Source organism: Euleptes europaea, chromosome 3 (assembly GCF_029931775.1).
Source record: "Euleptes europaea isolate rEulEur1 chromosome 3, rEulEur1.hap1, whole genome shotgun sequence".
NCBI lineage: Eukaryota > Metazoa > Chordata > Lepidosauria > Squamata > Sphaerodactylidae > Euleptes > Euleptes europaea.
In genome coordinates this window covers 40352831-40375317 of record NC_079314.1, presented here as the reverse complement: position 1 = coordinate 40375317, position 22487 = coordinate 40352831, and the positions used below count along the sequence as shown (strand labels likewise).

The following is a 22487-nucleotide window of genomic DNA, read 5'->3' as shown; positions in this document are numbered from 1 at the left end:
GTTCCAGTCACCTATGATTATCATCACATCTTATTTCGGTGTGTGATCAATGTCTTCCTGGACACTTGCATAAAAGCTTACAATTTCTTCCTTATCAGTATCTGTAGCTGGGGCATAAACTTGAATGATGGTTATGTTGATAGGCGTTCCCTGAAATCTGATTGATATTATTCGGTCAGACTTTGCATTATAGCTCCTGGCTGCCTGTGCTACATCTTGCCTCACTACTAAAGCAACTCTGTTTCTTTTGTTGTTATCATTCTCCTAGTGAAACACTTTGTAATTTTTTGACTGAAAATGTCCTAATCCAGTACACTTTAGTTCACTCATTCCCAGGATTGAAATGTTTAAACGTTCCTATGGCAGTTAATAATCCTAAAGTGCCTTTCAGTGGAAGGGATGCTTGAGGAAGCCACAGCGTCTGCCTAGTGCCCCCACCCCCCCGGGAATGCAATGAAGAAAGCTGACAGGAAGAAAGTATTTCCTGTTACTATGTATGAGTAGATTCCTTTGAAATGGGGTGTTGGAGGAGAGTTTTACGGATACTGTGGTCTGGCAAAAAGACAAATCAGTGGGTTTTAGATCAAATCAACTGACCCTAGAAGCTAAAATGTCTAAACTGGTGCTGTCGTACTTTGGTCACATTATGAGAAGACAAAGCTCACTGGAAAATACAATAATGCTAGGAAAAGTTGAAAGCAGCATGATAAGAGGAAGACTCAACACGAGATGTATTGACTCAATCAAGGAAGCCACGGCCCTCAGACTACAAGTCCTGGTCAAGGCTGTTAACGACAGGATGTTTTGAAAGACATTGAGTCGGAAGCGAATTAGCAGCACTTAACACACGTGATACATGATACTTTATAAGTACTTCATAATTATTTGATGATTTTTCACTGATTAATTATCCAGATCTTCTTTGAGGAGTCAAATACCTAAAATGGCCTAGATCTTTCAAAGAATACTGATATTCCCAACAGCATTAACCCAGCTATGCTGATGTATAGAATAAGTTCCTAGATGTAATTCAGTTGCTCACAGGGCCACTGAGGAGAAAGGAAGCTAAACTTCCTAAATGAAACATTTCTTATAACTACACGTAGGCATTATGTTTCTCTTGCATTTCTGAAGCAGTTTTCCCTTGATCTCTGAAATCGACAGACTAGCGGTTTGCTTTTTGAATGTCTGCCTCTACTGATTTATAAACTATGAGGTTTAAAATAAAATTGAAAGTAAATGCAGAAATCTAAAGTGCGGCTGTTGACTGCATGGCTGAAACACTGAAGACCTGCTGTTGTTGTGCCTGCCTCCTGCATTTAAATGTTGGGAAATGGCATGTTCTTTACTTTCTTGGGTGTGCAAATAGCAAGCATGTCATTTGAAGGAGGCAAAAAGGGCAAGAGTCCAGTAGCACCTTAAAGACTAACAAAAATATTTTCTGGTAGGGTATGAGCTTTCGTGAGCCACAGCTCACTTCTTTAGATACAGCTAGAATGTGAATCCATCGGTCTTTAAGTAGAGGAACAGTATGTAAATGTGAATAGCAGGCTTGATGGGATTAGGTGTGATATGCAGAAGAGTCTGTGATGTCCAGGGGAGAGATGGGTGTGGAGAAATCAGCATTGGTAATGGGCCATGAATGCAAGGTCTTTATTCAGCCCAGGTAAATGCATTGACTTTAGTTTGAATATCAACTGTAATTCAGCAGTTTCTCTTTCCAATCTCCCTTTAAAATTCCTTTGTAAGAGAACTGCTACTCTTAAATCTGCAACAGAATGTCCTGGAAGGTTGAAATGTTCACCCACTGGTTTTTTAATATTGTGGTTTCTGATGTCAGACTTATGTCCATTTAATCTTTGTCTAAGAGACTGACCTGTTTGTCCAATGTAGATTGTGGAAGGGCATTGTTGGCATGTGATGGCATAAGCCTGCTATTCACATTTACATACTGTTCCTCTACTTAAAGACCGATGGATTCACATTCTAGCTGTATCTGAAGAAGTGAGCTGTGGCTCACGAAAGCTCATACCCTACCAGAAAATATTTTTGTTAGTCTTTAAGGTGCTACTGGACTCTTGCCCTTTTTGACTATTGCAAACAGACTAACACGGCTACCCACTGTGAATTATTTGAAGGAGGGAACAGTTTCTAAGTTGGCTGCTTTCCCAAGTGTCTGTATCGCCGACCTGAAACAACATACTATTTGTGTGGCTTTCTAGGGTGTTCAAAACACTTTGTGTAAATCATTTCCATGATTTTTGTAAATTGGAATAAGATTAGGGTGGGCAAACATTTTATTCTCGAAACCATATTTGCTGAGATAATGTGGGGGTTGTAAGGAATGTACATGTAGGGGGAAGTCACCAGGTGCTTAAACAAGTCTCCCCTGCAAATTCTGCTCCTCCCCTCGCAAGAACATTTACATGCAGTTTTAAATTCATCTGGAAAATGGCCGGGGGAGGTGGATTTGCAGAGAAAAATTGGCAGGAAGGAATTGGTTGTTTCCTTAAAGCGTACCTTTGCCTTGTCTTATAAGGGAAACAATGGATTGCTAGTTCTGGCTGTTTCTGCCCTTATTTCTCCCGTATTGCAGATGGTAAGAGAAGTAGCTTCACTGAAACTACTTCCTTGACTTGAGAGTAAGGCTTTTTGGAACACTGCTCAGTCTGGCTGAGCCAGTAACCTCCTTTGCAGTGGGGTGAGGCCCATGCAGACCCTATTGCCTTGCTGCAATATGGAATTTTAAAAAATAATTTAAAACTCTGCATTTCCTCCCTTTCCTCCCATCTTCTGTTCAATTGGTATTGCAGGATATGTTTTAATATTTATTCCTATTCAAAGAATGTATCTTTTCAAGTCTAGCGGAGACCTATTTATTTAGGTATTTTTCACCGCACTTTACTCCCCATTGGGAACCCAAAGTGGCTTACAAATACGGAATTTATATGAACAATTGGGGGGAAAACCAAAATACAATGCTGTGCTGGTCCTGGACCCACTGGGACTGCTGATTCCAGGCCACACTGGAAAAAAGAGGCACTTGGTACTAATGAGGATACAGCAGTTCAAAAAGGATAAGTACCAATATTCTATAATGCAAAACAAAACTTTAGTGAGAGTGAACAAAGTGCAAGGGTGAACTGAGACACAAGTCAACAACACAATACAATAAACATATACATAGCTCTCAAGAAGTCTTCAATGTAGTCGTCTGGAATTAATAAGCTAGTCCAAAATATTATTCATTCATGAATGTTCTTAAAAAGACGGTGGAAGTGATCAAATCGAAACGCAGTCCGGATTAACTTAACGTTTTCACCGCCGCAGCGGCGGCTTCATCAGCGCACCGTTTAAATGATGGGAGATAAGGCTCCTCTATAAATGCAATAAATAAATAAATATTCTTTCATGCTTACAATAAATAGGTTAATTTAAACATTGCACAATAAAACTTAAAAAAGAACAAAATTCTGCCTGACATACCTTAATACCAAAGTAATTAATTCTCTGAAAGTATCAAGGGAATTCAAAAGCGCTCGAAAGGCTGCTCCATTCAAAGTCAGATGATGAGGTTACAGGTGAAGTTAATTTATACATAGTTATCTAACACAACAACCTTAGAGGGAACTTAACTTAAAGTGACACATCAATAATTTAAGCCACTGGCATATATAATTGTAAAATTGAAAGAATGCTATAAAAAGCAAGACAAGTCCATTTCGTTATTAAGCCCAAATGGAGAATAAGATTTAAATAAATGTATAAAGCGCATTTCTTGTTGTAATAAAATCTTTTGTACATTTTCCAAATCAAATTGATTGCCTTTGTAAGTCCAGATTACAAAAAAGCGAATGTCTTCTTCGCTGTGTTTATTGTTAATAAAGTGCAAAGTGAGGGGGGCATCTAAAACCTTTTGTCTAATCCTAGATTTATGCTCACCTATCCTAAGTTTAACTTGGCGAATCGTGCTGCCCACGTACAGCTTTCCACATTTGCATGAGACGCAGTAGACACATTTACTAGTGGAACAGTTTGAAAATTGATTTAATGTAAAAGTAAAATTTGAGGTAGTTGATGTAAAAGTTTTTAGGGGCAAACTTAAAGGACAGAAGGAGCAGGAGCCACAAGGAAAGTGTCCATTGATAGAAGGAGAAAGTCTCTTGGGAAGAAAGTCTGAATGGACAAGACGGTCTCTTAAAGAGACATTACGTTTTAAGCCAAAAGTGGGTGGATTAGAGCAGCCTGGTATAGTGGATAGAAGATGCCAATGTTTCTTAATAATCCTTTGGATAGAGGAAGAATGACGACTGAAGGTAAGTGAACAAAAGATTCTATTGTTGTTGTTTGATTTCTGTTTCGGAATAAGCATTGAGGATCGGTCTCTCAAGCCTGCTTTGAGCTTGGCACGATATACTACGTTGTCTGGATATCCTCTATCGGCCAAGTCAACTTGTAAATGTTGGGCAGCTTGTTCATAGTCTTTTACTTGTGAGGAATTTCTTTTTAATCGAATGAACTGACTGAAGGGTAAATTGTTTTTGAGGTGGTAAGGATGATAAGAGTTGTATCTCAAGCCTGAATTCCTAGTCATCGGCTTCTTATAGGGTTTAAATGCAAGTAATCTGTCAGGTGTGATGAATAATTCTAAATCCAAGAAAAAAATGGAATCATTGTGACAAGATCCTGTAAAGTGCAAATGCTCATCTAAGGTATTAATCCAATCTGAAAACTTATAGAAAATGTCTGCACTTTTAAAGCAAAATAGCAAGTCATCAACAAAACGTTTATAAAAAATCATATCACCAGCGAAGGGATTGTTGGAATAAATGTATCTTTTCTCAAAGTCAACCATATAGAGGTTGGCCACGGCAGGGGCGCAGGAGGCACCCATTGCTACTCCTTTAGTCTGGAGAAAAAAATCTGATCCATATCTAAAGAAATTGTTTTCCAAAACAATATCAGAAATGTCAAGTAAGAAGTGTTATTCCGAAACAGAAATCAAACAACAACAATAGAATCTTTTGTTCACTTACCTTCAGTCGTCATTCTTCCTCTATCCAAAGGATTATTAAGAAACATTGGCATCTTCTATCCACTATACCAGGCTGCTCTAATCCACCCACTTTTGGCTTAAAACGTAATGTCTCTTTAAGAGACCGTCTTGTCCATTCAGACTTTCTTCCCAAGAGACTTTCTCCTTCTATCAATGGACACTTTCCTTGTGGCTCCTGCTCCTTCTGTCCTTTAAGTTTGCCCCTAAAAACTTTTACATCAACTACCTCAAATTTTACTTTTACATTAAATCAATTTTCAAACTGTTCCACTAGTAAATGTGTCTACTGCGTCTCATGCAAATGTGGAAAGCTGTACGTGGGCAGCACGATTCGCCAAGTTAAACTTAGGATAGGTGAGCATAAATCTAGGATTAGACAAAAGGTTTTAGATGCCCCCCTCACTTTGCACTTTATTAACAATAAACACAGCGAAGAAGACATTCGCTTTTTTGTAATCTGGACTTACAAAGGCAATCAATTTGATTTGGAAAATGTACAAAAGATTTTATTACAACAAGAAATGCGCTTTATACATTTATTTAAATCTTATTCTCCATTTGGGCTTAATAACGAAATGGACTTGTCTTGCTTTTTATAGCATTCTTTCAATTTTACAATTATATATGCCAGTGGCTTAAATTATTGATGTGTCACTTTAAGTTAAGTTCCCTCTAAGGTTGTTGTGTTAGATAACTATGTATAAATTAACTTCACCTGTAACCTCATCATCTGACTTTGAATGGAGCAGCCTTTCGAGCGCTTTTGAATTCCCTTGATACTTTCAGAGAATTAATTACTTTGGTATTAAGGTATGTCAGGCAGAATTTTGTTCTTTTTTAAGTTTTATTGTGCAATGTTTAAATTAACCTATTTATTGTAAGCATGAAAGAATATTTATTTATTTATTGCATTTATAGAGGAGCCTTATCTCCCATCATTTAAACGGTGCGCTGATGAAGCCGCCGCTGCGGCGGTGAAAACGTTAAGTTAATCCGGACTGCGTTTCGATTTGATCACTTCCACCGTCTTTTTAAGAACATTCATGAATGAATAATATTTTGGACTAGCTTATTAATTCCAGACGACTACATTGAAGACTTCTTGAGAGCTATGTATATGTTTATTGTATTGTGTTGTTGACTTGTGTCTCAGTTCACCCTTGCACTTTGTTCACTCTCACTAAAGTTTTGTTTTGCATTATAGAATATTGGTACTTATCCTTTTTGAACTGCTGATTCCAGGCCACAGGCATGGGTTAAGAGCCAAGGGCCATGAGCCTTTTGGCCCTTGCCTCTCCACGCCGCACCTTAAATACATGCAAATGTGAAGGGAAATTGGAAATTCCACCTAAGATACTCTGCATCTGCCAGGGATGTTCCCAATAGTCTCCCTCCCTTGCTGCAGGATTCAGTTGTTCATTTTTCTTTGTTAATTTGATTGTCTCTAGAACTTCAGCTCTGCAAAAATCAAGCAGCCTGGGGAACTTGAAGAAAGAGCCATCTGAAGTGGGTAGTCCTGATTGAATTATTTACTGTTTCTTTGAAATGGTGACTTTTTTTGTTTCTTATACCCTCAGTTCTGATCCCTGAGGCTTTCACACATGCATATTGCTCGCTTGATGTTTGAAACATCAACAGATGATTTGCATGTGTGAAACAGTCATTATGGATCAGGCACCACAGAGAGGACTTGCATAAATCTTCAGGTACAAGAGCTTTTCAAAGGAGGCACTCCACTCTTCCCACCTCAGCGTCAAGTGATAGGATATCAAAAGATGAATTAGCAGTGGAGGATTCTCTGGATTTATTATCTTGGCAGCTTCTTCAGATCATGGTTGGGGAAATACAGCTATTATGGAAAAGGGGGAACTGAGTCAACTTGTTTTACTGTACAATCCAGAACCAAATGTAGAGACAAGAATTCATTTTAAATTTATATCCTACTTTTTGAAAGAAATACTAAAGCATGATGTAGTGGTTTGGAGCGGTGGACTCTAATCTGGAGAACTGGGTTTGATTCCCCCTCCTCCACATGAGCGGCAGACTCTAATCTGGTGAACCGGGTTGGTTTCCCACTCTTACACATGAAGCCAGCTGGGTGACCAACTCTTCTTCTTCTAAATTGTCAAAAATTTACTGTAATCATTATAAAATACTTTGTTAACTTAAAGTTTAAAGCCACCACCACACCAAAGCAAAAAAAAAATTGTAACTGTAAACTGCCTCAACTAGGACTCTGGAGATGTGATATAAAAATATCCTAAATAAAATGGGGAGACATTATCTAAAACATTTTAAGTCTCAGTAAACTTACTGGTTAAAAAGCCTGGGGGAGGACATTTTCACATACATCCTAAAGGGGTCACTAGAACTGATCAATTGTGATTCTGGTGAAAGGGAATTAAACAAGGAGTGTCAGCTATAAAACTCTGTTTCTAGTGGTAATAAATTTTACCTCAGAATATGGTGGCATGGAAAAAAATATCTCATTGCCTGATCTGAAATCATGGTTAGGAGGCAGTTATGGGGCAAAGATGTTCCTTCAAATATATTGGCTATATATTCTTAAATCTTAGGGGCTTCTGCTCTTCAAGTCATACAGAATGGCCTTTTCAAATCTGTTTGTTGTGTCGACCAATAAGGGCGGCAATGTCTGTAATTCCTCAGACTAATCATTAATAGAAAATACTGTAAAGACTAAATTGCAAGAATCTGAATCTTCATTCAGTAAAGTGTTAGAGATGGCTTGACATAGATAAGTTTTAATTGAAATTAACTAGATATTTGTTGAATTAAGGAATCAATTTACCTGCAATATTTAATGCTTACAATTTTTTCTCAAACAGGATAAAGAGTCTGCAGAGAAGCCAGAAGAGGTATCATGTCTATATTAAATATGTTAACAAAGATATTATGGGAACAATATGGAGAAATCCAAACACTGTTAGACCCAATGAATCTATCAGGTTCACTTGATTTTATTGGGACTTCCAACCTAATCATATTTAGAAGCAAGTCCCATAAATTTCAATGATCCTAATTTTCTTATCTGTTATGGTGTGTGAGAGAGAACTTTTGTTGAAACCTACCACATGAAAATTACTTCCCACAGTAGATATGTTTCCCCAATAGGCTCCTCCAATTGTAGGTAGAAGGGTGAGCCACACCTACAACTAAACAACTTTTTTCATGAAGCTAAGCAAAACTAACTTCATCAGCATTTGCAAGCAGGCCACAGAAGACAGAGCTGACGGTTTTGTAGTTCCACAGATATTTAAAACACCTTGACACTTCCCTAGTCCTTTTTTTCAGTTGGTCTGCAGTTTGATTTGCAAAAAAAAAATGACCATTGATTCCCCGGAGTTGGTGGGAGGCATCTGTGTATGTTTTTCTGTGCTTCTGGTATAGCCCTCTCCTTTCCCAGTTAGGAATCAAGGAGACTTGCTATTCTTTTATGTCTGAAATCAGTGCAGTGTGGACGTAACTTGGGGCTGCTTACACACCAGGTTTGCTATCCATTTTGTTGCACACTGTTCTACTTTGCAAAATGCAGAGGGAATACCATTTTCATGAACATTTACTAAGACTGCACCATATGAGATCAGGTCAAAATTACAGTGTGCCAGATTGCCAAACTTTCTCTTAAGGCAGTGTTTCTCAGATGTGCTGAGCTTCGACCCCCTTCTTTCAGTCTTACTCTATTCTATGTCCTCCCCAAACCTATCAACAACTATCAGTTATGTTATTTTTTTCACTTCATTTATACTCCCCCTTTCTCTGCAATGGAGATCCAAAGTGCATTACATTATTCTCCTCTTCCATTGTATCCACACAACAACAACCCTATGTGATAGGTTTGGCAGAGAGTGTGTGACTGAACCAAGCCCACCCAACAAGCTTCCATGGCAGTGGAGATTTGAACCTGGGTCTCCCAGATGCTAGTCTAACATTCTTAGCAACCATGGCTGTCACTTCCATAGCATATTCTTCAGAGAACCTTGGCGTGCCTGCTGCTTGCTTATGAGTCCAATGCTCTGGATGCTAATGCATAGAACAAGACCTCTCTGACCCTTCTGCAAAAGAAACCGTACTGCTTCCCTAGTCAGCTTGGGACAGTGGGACGCGGAGAGAGGCAATTTCATGTCCTCACACACACATCTGGGGTGAATCACTGAGGACCTTCAGGTAGAGGGAATTCACCCCGCTCAGGTCTTCATTGGTGAAGGGAATGCTCATTTGCCCTTGGATCATCTCCCTGGAAATTTGTACTGCTCTGCCAGGTGTGTTTTGTCCACCATTGTGGGGGGCAGCCATGCACTATATAGGGGAGCAGCCATTACTGCTGTGTGCATTCACTTGTGGCTTTCTGTTGGCTTCACACCTGATACAGATGGCCTCTCTTTGGATGGTATTTAAGCTTCATTAACTTCATTATCTAAGCTGGTAATGTATTTTCCAGGCCTTGGTAACCTATCAGAAAATCCTGTCCACTGCACTGGAGTGCTGGTTTTAAAAGCATGTGCTAAAACACCACACCACACTCTGATCATTCTTTGATGTTTGTTTGTTTGTTTGTTTTCTCTTGGAAAAATACATGGGGGGAGGGACTGTAGACAGTGAGCAAGCTAATGATATGTGTTATCAAGGGTTGGAGAAGGGCCTGTAATTGGTGGTGATGGGGGAGGAGATGGGATTTCCGCCCTGTGGCCCTGCCTCAGCCACCTCAGCTTCCAAGGTAGGAAAAAGAAGGGGGGAAATAGTCTGGAGGAGAGAGAAAGAAGGGATTGTCTGGGGGGGGGGTGAAATAAAAGGGGGAGATTGTTTGCAGGGAGAGAAAGAGGGGCTGGAGGAAAGAGGGGATACATTGTCTGAGAAGGGCTGGGGATATGAGGGAGGAGATTGACATACAAGGGGTGAGGGGAGAAAGGGGGTGTAAGAGATTGTTAGAGAAGGGTGGGGGGAAAGAGAGGGGAAGACTGACATAGAAGGTGAGGGGAGAAGGGGGTGGGGGAAGCTTGATAGATAAGAGGTGAAAGCAGAAAGAGAGGAAGGAACTATGATGAGAGGGTGAGGGAAGGAAGCAAAGGCAGGAGAATGCTCCCTTCCCCCAAGTTACTTCCCCCAAGTTACCTTTTGTTATTCCTTAATCCATCCGTAGATTCAGTGTTGATCCACCTGTATGCTAACTAACTGAACATGCTGCTTTAATTTCTCAGTTGTCTCTTTCATTACCCCACACTTGAGTGCGGGAAGCATGGAAGCAACATCAAGGTTTTTGATCTTTCTTTTGAATCAGAGCAAGGTGCCAGCCGAGGGCAGCAAATACGGAACTCTCCCTCCTAAATCCCCAGATGACAACGATGCGTTTGGGACCCGTAAAGCCCGGTCTTCGTTTGGGCGAGGCTTTTTCAAGATCAAAAGTAACAAAAGGACAGCAAGCGCACCTAATTTGGGTAGGTATTGTATAGCCTGGGGTCTAGCTGTGTCACTATACATTTTTAATCGGAGAAGATACTGGTTTTCCTATTAGAAACCAAGGAGGAGCAGAACCAAAAGTGCTTTGGGAGGTGAAGCAAAGCTTCAGATGCTGTTTGTTCCTCAACTTCCATGAAATTATGGGAAGGTACAACAGGTACAGCACCTGTTGTTCTCTTCTTATTTTCTATGCACTCTGTCCAGTTTGTGCCACACAAGTAAGGTTATACATAAATCACAGCCACTATGGCCCAAACACAACTTATCAAAAAACTGTCATAGCAGTACCAAATTTACTACAATGAATAACAAGCTCAAGGTTTGGGTCTATTCATGTATGTTTTTATAGATTTTTCTATGCTGAAATAATACAATGATATAACTACTCTCTACTGTAGATCTTACATGATAACTTAACTAAGCAACCTTACACAAAGAAACTATTACAATATGAAACAATGTGTAATATAGAGTACAATACCACATTCCCACTGTTCCATGTGATGCTGAATAAGAGTTCATAGTTGAAAGTCCAATTGGTATTGCTATGACAGTTTTTTGATAAGTTGTATTTGGGCCATAGTGGCTGTGATTTCTGTATGACCATACTTGTGCAGCACAAGATTCGTTGCAGTTTGAGCTACAAGCAGAATACGTTGTGTGATGCAAGGTCTGCTTATGTTGTGTATACGACTGTGTGTTGTCCTTGCAGCCTGTCAGCTTTGAAAGGGGGGAGACAAATCACACTGGCAAGAGAGACCTTGGGTCACCGTAAAGTGTTCTAAGTATAGCAGAGTAGGCAGTGCATGGGTCTTGGAGTACCCTTAAGCGAATAGGCCCAGCCAAAGTGAGTTAAACCAGTATTCTTTAGAACCAGAGTACTGGACCTTTTTATGTTGGGTAGAGATCATTTGTAAAGGGGAGAGAGTGAATCACACTCCCATCTTTCCAACCTAGTGCAAGGGTTTGTTGGGACCTTTTGACTATTTCCCTTGTATGACTCTCCTGTTTCTAAAATAGGATAGATGTCCTTAAGCTCTGGGAGTGGCAGCTTTTTGGCATTTTGCTATGCTTTAGATGTAGCCTCCGAGTTTGTGGGGCTGTTTGCTATTTCCATTTATACTTCTTCCACTTTGTTACTTCCTGCTTAATGAATATTGTAATGAAAATAACTCTGGTGACAAAAAAGGCATTTTTAGTAGTTTAGGATTCAGGGAATGCTGAGAAAACTTTCAGTTGTTTACCGGGCTCTGAAAGTCTTTACAGTGAAAGCCAAATAACCATCTCCTGCCCTTAAACTACAGACATTCCTTGATTACAGGGTTGTTTCATGTTGTACTTGTAATGCATGCAGGACATAAATCTATTTCATGAAAGTACTGTGAAAATGCCCAGACCTGGATGGCCCAGGCTAGCCTGATCTCATCAGATCTCAGAAGCTATGCAGGGTCAGCCCTGGTTAGTATTTGGATGGGAGACCACCAATGAATACCAGGGTTGCTGTGCAGAGGAAGGCACTGGCAAACCACCTCTGTTAGTCTCTTGCCATGAAAACCCCAAAAGGGGTCGCTATAAGTCGGCTGTGACTTGACAACGCTTTACACACACACACACACACACACACACACACACACACACACACACACACACAGTGAAAATAGTTCAAATGTGAGCAGAGATCAGGTAGGTGTTTGTTTGGTCTGCCACCTCATACGGTGCTGTAAGGATAAAATATTGTACAGTGACCTACCTTGAACTTTTGAAACTGAGCAGGGAAGAAATGTATCCCCAACTTGTTTGAAAGGTAAATCTTTCTTAGGGGCATAAATTCTGCTTACAAACCAAAGCAATGGGAATCCCCACCTGTCTATACGAAATTAATAAATAATCATCCACTGACGAATGCCATAACATGCTTGTTTTGTTTCCTTAACGAGGGTGTAATATTAAAGTGTAGTCTGAACAGTTCATGGAAGCTGGAAAGTCTCCACTTCAAATCTTAACTGTGTCACAAATTTACTATTCTCTCAGCCCACCCATATCTGTGATGCAGGACAGTAATTCTGGCCTACATTGTAAGGCTATTGTTGTTACTAACCTATGTACTTTGAGCACTCTCTAGTGTTAAATGAAAGCTACATGAAATGCTAAGTATTTTATAGAAGTATTTTTACTGCATGTTATCGTTTCCTGCCATTTGTGCTGGTCCAAAACCCCTCAATTGTGGTGGCGACCAATGCATCTTTGTTCCCTTAGTTCTATTTTGGCCCATTCGTGTGTAAATTATGAGCGTTACACATGAGTCCTTTTTGGGGGAAGGGTGCCATTTCCCCCTCTTGTCTTGCTAGTGTTAAGTTTTGATATGTCTTATCTTGTTGTCGTCCCTTTTGTGCTGCCTGTGGTTATGGAATGCCTGAAGACCGCAGTCGAAGCGCAAGTGCGCCCACCTTAGGTACAGTAGACCTGCATGCCTTATCAGCGCTGTGCCGTGTGAGCCACTAACCTGGAGCTGTGGCCATGCAGGGCGCTACAACAAAGACCTCTGGACGGGTCTGTTGTCTTCGTTCCATGTCTTTGCCTTGTATTTCTCGCCACTAATAAATCGCCTGCTGCCCTTTTTGGTTACTATAACCGGTACTAACAAGGAATGTCGCCGATGAACAAGAGTTCGTGAAGTTCCAGAGGCAAGCGTTTAGCATCAAGAATTTGCAAGCGATGACCGGTGCAAAGAGAAGAGTAGAAAAGGACTCGAAACTCGTTTCTTCCTAGTGCCACCCTTGCTGTGAAGCACTTGTTTGAGGCAGTAGAGAAGGCACTATTTTCATGCCTCCAGTCACCATATGTCGTTAAATAAAATAAAAAAGCAAGTCCTACAGGCACTTATTCCCATATCCAGGGCCACTGTACTCCCCAGTTAATTTGCCCTGGGCTCCCTGGAGGAATGGTGGGATAACGGATAGGAGGAATGGAGGAAGGGAATAACAGATAGGTTCATTACTTTTCACCTTCAGTGAGGGATGTGCACACACTGAGTCTTGTATGAGATTGAGAGTTGTCACATTTCTGAGAAGTGAACAGGCTCTAAAACATCCCCCCCAACCCTAGCCAATGGAACATTCTTCTAGGCAGCATGTTTCCGACTGGAGAATAAGAATTACAGGAGCTAGACAGATGAAGCAATAAAGAAAATACATATTGTAGAAAATCACTCTATTTATTCATTTAGTTCATTTATACCCCACCTTTTTCTCCGATGAAGACCCCAAAAGGCTTACATTGTTCTCCTCTTCTCCATTTTATCCTCACAACAACCCTGTGTGGTAGGTTAAGCTGAGTTTGTGTGACTGGCCCAAGGTCACCCGGCAAGCATCGATGGCGAAGTGAGGATTTCAACCTGGGTCTACCAAATCCTTATCTGACACTTCAGCCTCTACACCCTGCTCTAGATCCAAGTAACCTGTTGGGACTCTGGTAGAGTTTCTTTGAAGTTTCAGTACACATTTTAAACCCAACTGCTGTGTTTCTTCAGTTGCTTTATCTAACTTAAGGCTAGCTGCAATGTAGTTCATGCCTGACCTCTGCTACTTTGATTCACCCTGCAGCTGCCTCTTCATTGCTGTTGAACATTCTTTTCACCTTTCCTTAGCAAGTGAGTTGGGCCTGTTCCCACATTATTTTATAGTGTGCATTTTACATGTAAATTGGGGACAAATGTGTTTGTGTGTGTGTGTGAGAGAGAGAGAGAGTACAGGGACAGTATCCTACATTTATACCCATCAGGGAACCAGGATCAGCCTGCCGCTTTGCCAAGTGTTCTTTCATAAGCAAACCTGGATTTGCTGTTGGGTAATGGGGAAGAAGCACTTGCCCCTTGCTGGATTTTTTTGAGAGGGGAGGGGGCTTTGTATGGCCTTTGCTAGCATACGTCTGCTGAAGAAGGATTTTTTTATTTTAATTTAATTAGGTTTCTACCCCACTCTTTCACATGAACACATGAAGCTGCCTTATACTGAATCAGACCCTGGGTCCATCAAAGGCAGTATTGTCTACTCAAACCGGCAGCGGCTCTCCAGGGTCTCAGCTAGAGGTCTTTCACATCACCTGCTTGCCTGGTCCCTTTAACTGGAGATGCCGGGGATTGAACCTGGGACCTTCTGCATGCCGAGCAGATGCTCTGCCACTGAGCCACGGCCCCTTTTGGCAGAAGTTGGGCTCAGGACGACTAACAACAACTATGATACCATAATTTATACATTAAAACAATCACACACACATACACACATGTTAAAATGAAAACCTTAAAATTCAAATTAACTAAAACTAAACTGGTACCCTAACAACATTTCCCTCACTATGCCAGATTAGGAGCAGTAAGGAAAGGAAAGGGAGGCCAGCTGCTGTGAAACCATCGCTGCCCTCAGCCATAGGCCCAGTGGAACAGCTCTGCCTTACAGGCCCTGTGGAATTGAGCCAGGTCCCACAAGGCCCGGGTCTCATTCGACAGAGAGCTCCACCAGGCTGGGGCCCGGGCCAAAAAAGCCCTGGCCCTTGTCAAGGGCAGTCGAATATTTCTCGGGCCAGGGACTAATGTATCCTCTCCTTACTGGGGGTGGGGGAGGTATATTATAATTCATTTTGAAGGTGCCCTCCTGATCTCCAAGTCATGGGTAAGAAAGCAGTTGTGGTTCAGATTCCTTTAATAAAATATTTCTTCAGCCCAAAGGGGAAATTCTTTGAATTGTGGTGGTTCTGAGTAACTTAGCTTGAAGCAGAAGTCACAGAGCAATAGTTGAACAGCCCTCAGCTCAGTGGACTTCAGCCTTCCCACTCTCAGATAGCCCCTTTCCATAGCAATTTGTTTGCACCCAACTGAAGAGCTCCTGTGTGCTGTGCAGGTTCTGAGTGTTTCCTTGGGCATGTTATGAAGGCAAGAGCAGTCTAGTTCATGCCAAGCTATTCCTGCAAGGGAAGATTGGGGATGAGGGGTTTCATCAAGCAGTCTTTCAGGGAAGTTTGTTATTGATCTTCTCAATGAGCAGCTGGATTCGAGTCCAGTAGCACCTTAGAGACCAACAAGATTTTGGGGGTATAAGCTTTTGAGAGTCAGCTTTGTCAGCTTTGAGTCTTGAAAGCTTGTACCCTGAAAATCTTGTTAATCTGTAAGTCACTACTGGAGTCAAATCTAGCTGTACTACTGCCGACCAATGCGGCAAACCTCTGAAACTACCTTCTCAATGAGGAATTTCTAGGTTTTGTGAAATTCTGCACAAACGTAGTGTAGAAACTGTTGGTGTGTGGTCTTTCCTGCTTCCTTCAGTTTTAAAAGAAGCAGCATTGGCTATAACCAGTTTAACACCCATGCACAAATGCACACTTTGAATAAACATGGATTTTCAACTTCCCCAAGTTGTGAATTTGGCTATTGGATAAACAAGAATGCAAAATATTGTATTTATTTATTTAAAATATTTATACCCAGCCTTTCCTCTTGGCTCTAAGCAGCTCTTAAACCTCTTTTGCCTGGTAAAATATCAAGGGAAGTCTGGCCCAGCGCCCTTCACACATTGTCACTTCATGCCCTCTTGGCAAATGAAGGACAGTGGAAACTAGAGAGCTCCTTTTTGGGGAACATTGAAGCTGAGCAAGAGTGCATTTTGCTAGTGTTCTACCCTGGATAATTCAACACAGGGTTTAGATAACTTTATGTGAATATTCAGCGTTAGGTTAAACATTTGCAATGTATTTCAGGCCCTAAGAAATGTTAATTGAGAACATTTGAACTCTGAATCTGTTCAGCATGTCAGCTGAATAATATATATATATATTTGCCATCAAGCACAGCTTACTTATGGCAACCCTGTAGAGTTTTCAAGGCAAGCGATGTTCAGAGGTGCTTGTCCTTTCTTGCCACTGCCTAGCGACCTTGGTATTCCTTAGTGGTCTCCCATCCAAATACTAACCAGAGCCAATCCTGTTTAGCTTCCAGGATGTGAAGAGATTGGGCTAGCCTGGGCTATCCCGGTCAGGGAAGAATAAATGTGCATCTGAATAAATACACAGCTACTGTTGGTGACTTTTAGGATGGAGAACCGATGATTTTGTCCCGTTTGGTCCTAGAAATTTGTTCTGCCTGCTTCAGGAATCCATTACCTGGCATTTACTAAGTATCCATTCTCTTGTTGAGGAAGATGTAGATGCAATCGGAGATCCCAAAAGTCAGCAAAGCAGCTCCACATTTAGTTTTGGACTGGTTGTGTCATGTTTGAACAAGGGACAAAGAACAATAACAAAAAATAGAACATTAATTTCGAAAAAGAAGTTGGCTGTCATTTCACTGATACTCTGCAGCTAACGTTATGCCAAGAGAGCAGTGACAGAGCCGTCTCGTGGCTTTCTTTTGTGGCAGCTTTAGCTTCTCGTTGCTTACTTACATTCTGTCTTGTATATGTTGCAGTGAATGTACAAACTTTGAAGATGGTTGACAGTTGTAAGAGAAGGTTACATTTTCATGACTTTAGTGATTGTTGACAGTTACCATCTGGGACTTCGACCTTCACTCTATCTTAGTGTAGCTTGGATTTCATCTGGTACATACGGGGTTTCAGTGTGGCACTTAATAGACTTTGTGTGTTGAACATTCATGGCAAGCTATATGTGTTTTTACAGCAAGTTTACATTAGGTCTGCATTTGGACAGAAACCTCTAACACGATTAATGTGGTATTGGTTTATTAATAACAAAATATTGTCGAAGGCTTTCACGGTCAGAGTTCATTGGTTCTTGTAGGTTATCCGGGCTGTGTGACCGTGGTCTTGGTATTTTCTTTCCTGACGTTTCACCAGCAGCTGTGGCAGGCATCTTCAGAGGAGTAACAACTTTAATAATTAATAACAACTTTAATTAATTTTTTACAAAGTATATGGTGTGCCTGACAAAGTAACAGTCAATAATACGTGAAACCTGACAGTCACCACCTTTCAGGTAAAAAAATACAGAAAAACCTGTCCAGCTTCTTCATAATACCCTAGATGCCAACCCTCCACTAAAACAAAGTCCTTTGCAGATGGCACAGAAAGGAAGTAGAGGGACCCCTGAGCCCCTCCTCAGGTACTCCATTCCATTGAGCTTGGCGCTACCAAAGAGGATGCCCAGGGTCAAGTATGCCATCATGATAGAGGGAACCATCAGGAGAAGTTTCCCATAGCATATGTATAATTATATGATACTTTATCAGTATCAGGTAATAATCCTATTTAAAAGGATTATGCTTCTCTCATTGATACTGTTTAGAAAGGCATACACCATAAAATTGCCCGTATCCGTCAATCCACTTAGCTTCTCCTGGGTCCACCAATGTGTTTTTTACAAAGTTAAAACAGAGTGAATCTAATTAAAATCCACTAGTTCACTCATCATTAATTGAGATGTTTTGTTTTTGTTTAATAGCTGAGACAGAAAAAGGATCCTCAGAGCACCTGGATCTGGCTAGTTTGCCCCCCCGGCCAAAAGGTGGGCTTCTGACTCCACTATCTCCTGACTCCAGAAAGAAAACAAGAGGAATCAAAAAGCTGTTTGGAAGGTAACCAGAATATAAAGTAGACTGGGTAGAATTGCCTTAAGGTATGCCAGGCAAAATTTCCCCTTTTAGGGCTGACGTAGCACTGAGAGTCCCCTTGGCATAGTTAAGAGATGGGCAGTAGGCTCCTGGAATATGTGTTCTGTCTCTCAGCACCTCCCCTCTCTGCCAGAAATACCTCCAACCTTTTCCGGGGATAAGGGCTAAATCAACAGTGGTATTAATCACGGTTAATACTAGCCAGATTCCCTCTTAACCAGAGTTCGCTTACCAGTTTCAAACTCAGGTCAAAAGGGAACTCTGGAGAGCATTATCCAAGGTAAACCTTGGTGTTGATTTTAATCCTGTGGTTAGGTTTGGCAGGCCAGGCCCAACTTCTGTCTTAAACTGCAAATAAGAGATTCCCAATGTGTCTGTCCACCCTGGCCCTGCGGTACTCAGTTCAAGCCAGATTGGTTGCCAGGGGCTGAATGCTGTCAGCGGTGGCGTCACATTTTGTCCTATACAGAAGGGTTAATTCTGCTGCTGTTACTCAATATGCTTTCAGACCATGACATTTGCACATCACTTTTAGTAATTCTGGAGTGCTTTCAACTAATTCCAGCTCTCACAGCTGCTGATTAGCAGAAATACTAAACCAGCACCTACAGATCTTTTTTTTTTTTTAAATGACTCTGATAAAACTGTGCTGTTGGAAAGCACTGAAAACATATAATTTGTGAATAAGTCCTTCGGTGCTAATTTACTTAATGGGTATTACCACAGTGCCACAGATCTTAAAGATTCTGTTAAATGCACTCTTTCTGTTTCATCTCTTCTTTCAACTCTTCCCCTTCCCCAGACTCATAAGAAGCCAGTCTACTACATTTAATGCAGATGACATGCCAGAAACCGAGTTCAAAAGAGGAGGAACAAGAGCAACTGCTGGGCCAAGGCTAGGCTGGTCAAGAGATCTTGGGCAAACCAATAAGTAAGACCGTCAACGCTGAGATAGGCTGGGGAAAGAGTCCCCTTTGTTATCTCTTCCATGTTGAGCATTGCAGTTGGAAGAACTGGGTTGTGCACAAAACAGAGTGTTGTTTGCCTTGCAAGGCTTGTGTGGAGTATGCCTTTCTCTTATGTCCTGTTTAGGATACTAACCATTAAGACCCTCAACTACTGATCCAGGCAGGAGGTTCTTTGATTCTGGCAAAGCAACTCTAAGGTTCTTCTACATATGTTGGATAATGCACTTTTTCTGCACTATAGCAATTGCTTACAACTTGAGTTTCACTCATGATCCAGTTGCAAACGATTGCTGTAGTGCATCATTATCCAATCATGTGCAAAGTCAGCCTTAGAGAAGCTTTGCCAGATTCAGGAAACCTCCTGCTTAGATCAGTAGTTGAGGGGCCAGAGGTAGTGGGATCCTAGACTTTTGGGTCCTACCATTTTTACATTTCAAAAGATTGTTCCAATGTAAAAATGGGATGCTGTCACCTAATTTGTCTTCTTACCTGCCAGATATTTCCCTAACATTGGTGGCTGATGCTGAGGGGTTTTGATAAATGTATATTTCTCAGTTACACCCTACCCACACTAAAATTTCAACAGAAGCGAAAGGTTCCAAATTCCAATTTTCCTACCATGAGAACCAATAAAGAAAAAGCGTAATGGGCTGGATCCAGGCAACTTTTTCATGCAGTATCAGCCAATCCCCCTCCATATTACAACCTCCATCTTCATGGCTTTTGTACATTCAAGTGTCATGAATCCCACCACATCATTTTTGGGGAGCCAAAGAGTGCCTCTTTCCTTATTCACCAGTAGGAAATCTAGTTGAATCCAACCCAGAGTATTAACAAATAATGTGGTTATTATAAGTTCCAAAAGCTATAGTCTTGATTCAGACATAAAGGCAAACCCTGATGAAAAGGATCTTGGGACCTTCTCAGACTCTTAAACACCCTCCTCCCTTTTTGTGGGATCAAATAATTAGCTCTGTTGGCAGACCATGGTATATGCTCTCTGTGTAAACCATGATTCCAAACTGGGAACAAAACGTGATTTGAGATCCTAATCTTATTTATTACATTTTTATCACACAAAGAGCTCAGGGTTCTTTCTTTCCTCCTCCACTTTAGCCTCGCCACCAACCCTGTGAGATAAGTGTGGAGTGATGTGATTTGCCCCCCAGGTCACTCAGTGACTTTTGTGGCAGTTTGAAGGGTAAACACAAAATGTTGCTCGCCAGTTCAGATGTAAGTGCAAAGAGTGGCTTGCCCAAATCTGAAAATGACTAATTGTCTGGATGTGTGCGTGTGGAGGTATAAATCAAGGTATAATGTGATGCTATATTTGTGGTGTGTATGTATCTCTGTGACTGAGCCTCAACCCACATGCCATGACAATCCTTCACCTGGCCCCATTCATACCCTACCACTTCCCTGCTGCCCATTCATTCCCTTGCTGCATCTGTAAAGGGGAAGCCCACAGATCTAGGAAAAGGACATTGATCAGGCAGTAGATACAGTTACTTCTTGTGTGTCACTCCTTTTCACAAATGTTACCAGAGAAATGTGGGGAGTCGGGCTGTGCGGACGTAGCTTACAGGTACAGCGGTAATGTATGAATCGGGGTTCCAGTTCATCTTATAAACTTGTCTTGTCCCCATCTAAAGTGTCAGGGTTTCCCCCCCTCTTTTCGTTTTAGTGATTTGGACATGCCGTTTGCGAAATGGACCAAGGAGCAAGTTTGCAACTGGCTCCAGGACCAGGGCCTGGGCTCTTACATCCATAATGGCAGGCAATGGATACTCTCTGGTCAGACTCTCTTGCAAGCTTCCCAGACAGATTTAGAGAAGGTAAGGACCTGGAGCCATCTTAATTGCTTAGGAATGCTGGATCACAATTAGAGCATGAAGCCATTACAGAATAGCTGGGGAAACACCCCCCCCCCCCCATCACCATGAATTATGGCTTCAAGAATCAGGAGAGACCTTCATTGTATGAAACAGAACATAAGAAAGGCCCTGCTGGATCAGACCAAGGCCCATCAAGTCCAGCAGTCTGTTCACACAGTGGCCAACCAGGGGCCTCTAGGAAGCCCCCAAATAAGACAACTGCAGCTGCACCATCCTGCCCGTGTTCCACCGCACCCAAAATAATAGGCATGCTCCTCTGATACTAGAGATAACAGGCATGCAGCATGACCAGCATTATGGGTGAGGGCTTACCAGCTAACAGTTAAATCCTAAGAACCCTTTCCTCTTTAGTAAGATCCGGCATAGACCTGCTTATGAACGCACTGTAAGAAACCAGTCCAAAGCAGATCTCTTCAGAATCATACTCAGTTCTATTCAGTGGGGCTCACTCCCAGGAAAGTAACACCGCCAAGTAAAGACAAGCTTTCACCTGGGAGGAAACAATTCTCTTCAAATATTCTTGAACAAGGACTCTACAGACTTTTCCAAGCTGTGTTTTGTTGGTTTTATTATTTGTATTTTTTTCCTTCACCTCTCTAGAAAAATATGGTCATGTACAACACTGACTGTAGAACAATTTAAAAATTGTTCAAACCCAACCTCTTTCTGACCATATGTTACTCTTCCTACACACTTGACACTGAGAGACACTGTCCTTCAGTGTTACTATGAAGATGCCTGCCACAGTTGCTGGCGAAACGTCAGGAAAGAAAATTCCAAGACCACGGTTACACAGCCCGGATAACCTACAAGAACCAATTTAAAAATTGTTGAGGAAGAAGCACATGAAATGCCAGCAGCAAGATTTTCCTAGTGCCATGTGTGCTGTTTTAAAATGCTTGAAAGAACAAAAAAGTTCTTTTTAATATATATTTTATTAGTTTTTTAATATAATGGGGATACAAAAGGAAAAAAGGGAATGGGTAAGATAAAGGGAATCTGTCTTGCCATTAAGAAAAAAATAACATAGGCATAAACATCTTAGAGACTAATCAAGCGGACAGCATTATTATTTTTTCTTTCTATTATTCGGCTAAATTATACATACCTTCAAAAAATAGACACCCTCTATGTCTAGCCCATAACCTGTTATCTTGGGCAAAGCAATTTCCTACTGTAAAAATTATGTTGTTATTTTATATTGAGTTTCTGTTTTTGTTTCTATTAGCATTAAGCCTCAACGTATCTGTAGAATAATTTCCATTTTTCATTAAACTGTTATTGCATCTCATCATTGGTTGTGTTTGCCCATGTAGAACAAAAAAAGTTCTTGTGAGCCACCTCAAGCTGAGCAGCAGCGTTACATAGGCTGGCTTCTTGGGGAGGGTTTCTGAGCACTTTGGAGCTGCCACTCCTGCCCGGATTGTTGCATCCTTAATTGACTTGGAATTATCCTGAGGGGGGAGATATGAAAGATG

The 22487-nt window shown here is 41.2% G+C and overlaps 1 protein-coding gene across 1 annotated transcript in view; it reads left to right on the top strand.

Annotated features, from left to right (window-relative positions):
- The window catches only part of PPFIBP1 (PPFIA binding protein 1), a 138541-nt gene that overhangs the window by 104732 nt on the left and 11322 nt on the right, over positions 1-22487 (top strand). Inside the window, exons 17-23 of the mRNA XM_056847629.1 lie at positions 6505-6562; positions 7903-7932; positions 10353-10509; positions 12951-12983; positions 17978-18110; positions 18949-19077; positions 20799-20949. Of these exons, the coding sequence (XP_056703607.1) occupies positions 6505-6562; positions 7903-7932; positions 10353-10509; positions 12951-12983; positions 17978-18110; positions 18949-19077; positions 20799-20949 (691 nt within the window). The remainder of the gene's footprint in view (positions 1-6504; positions 6563-7902; positions 7933-10352; positions 10510-12950; positions 12984-17977; positions 18111-18948; positions 19078-20798; positions 20950-22487) is intronic.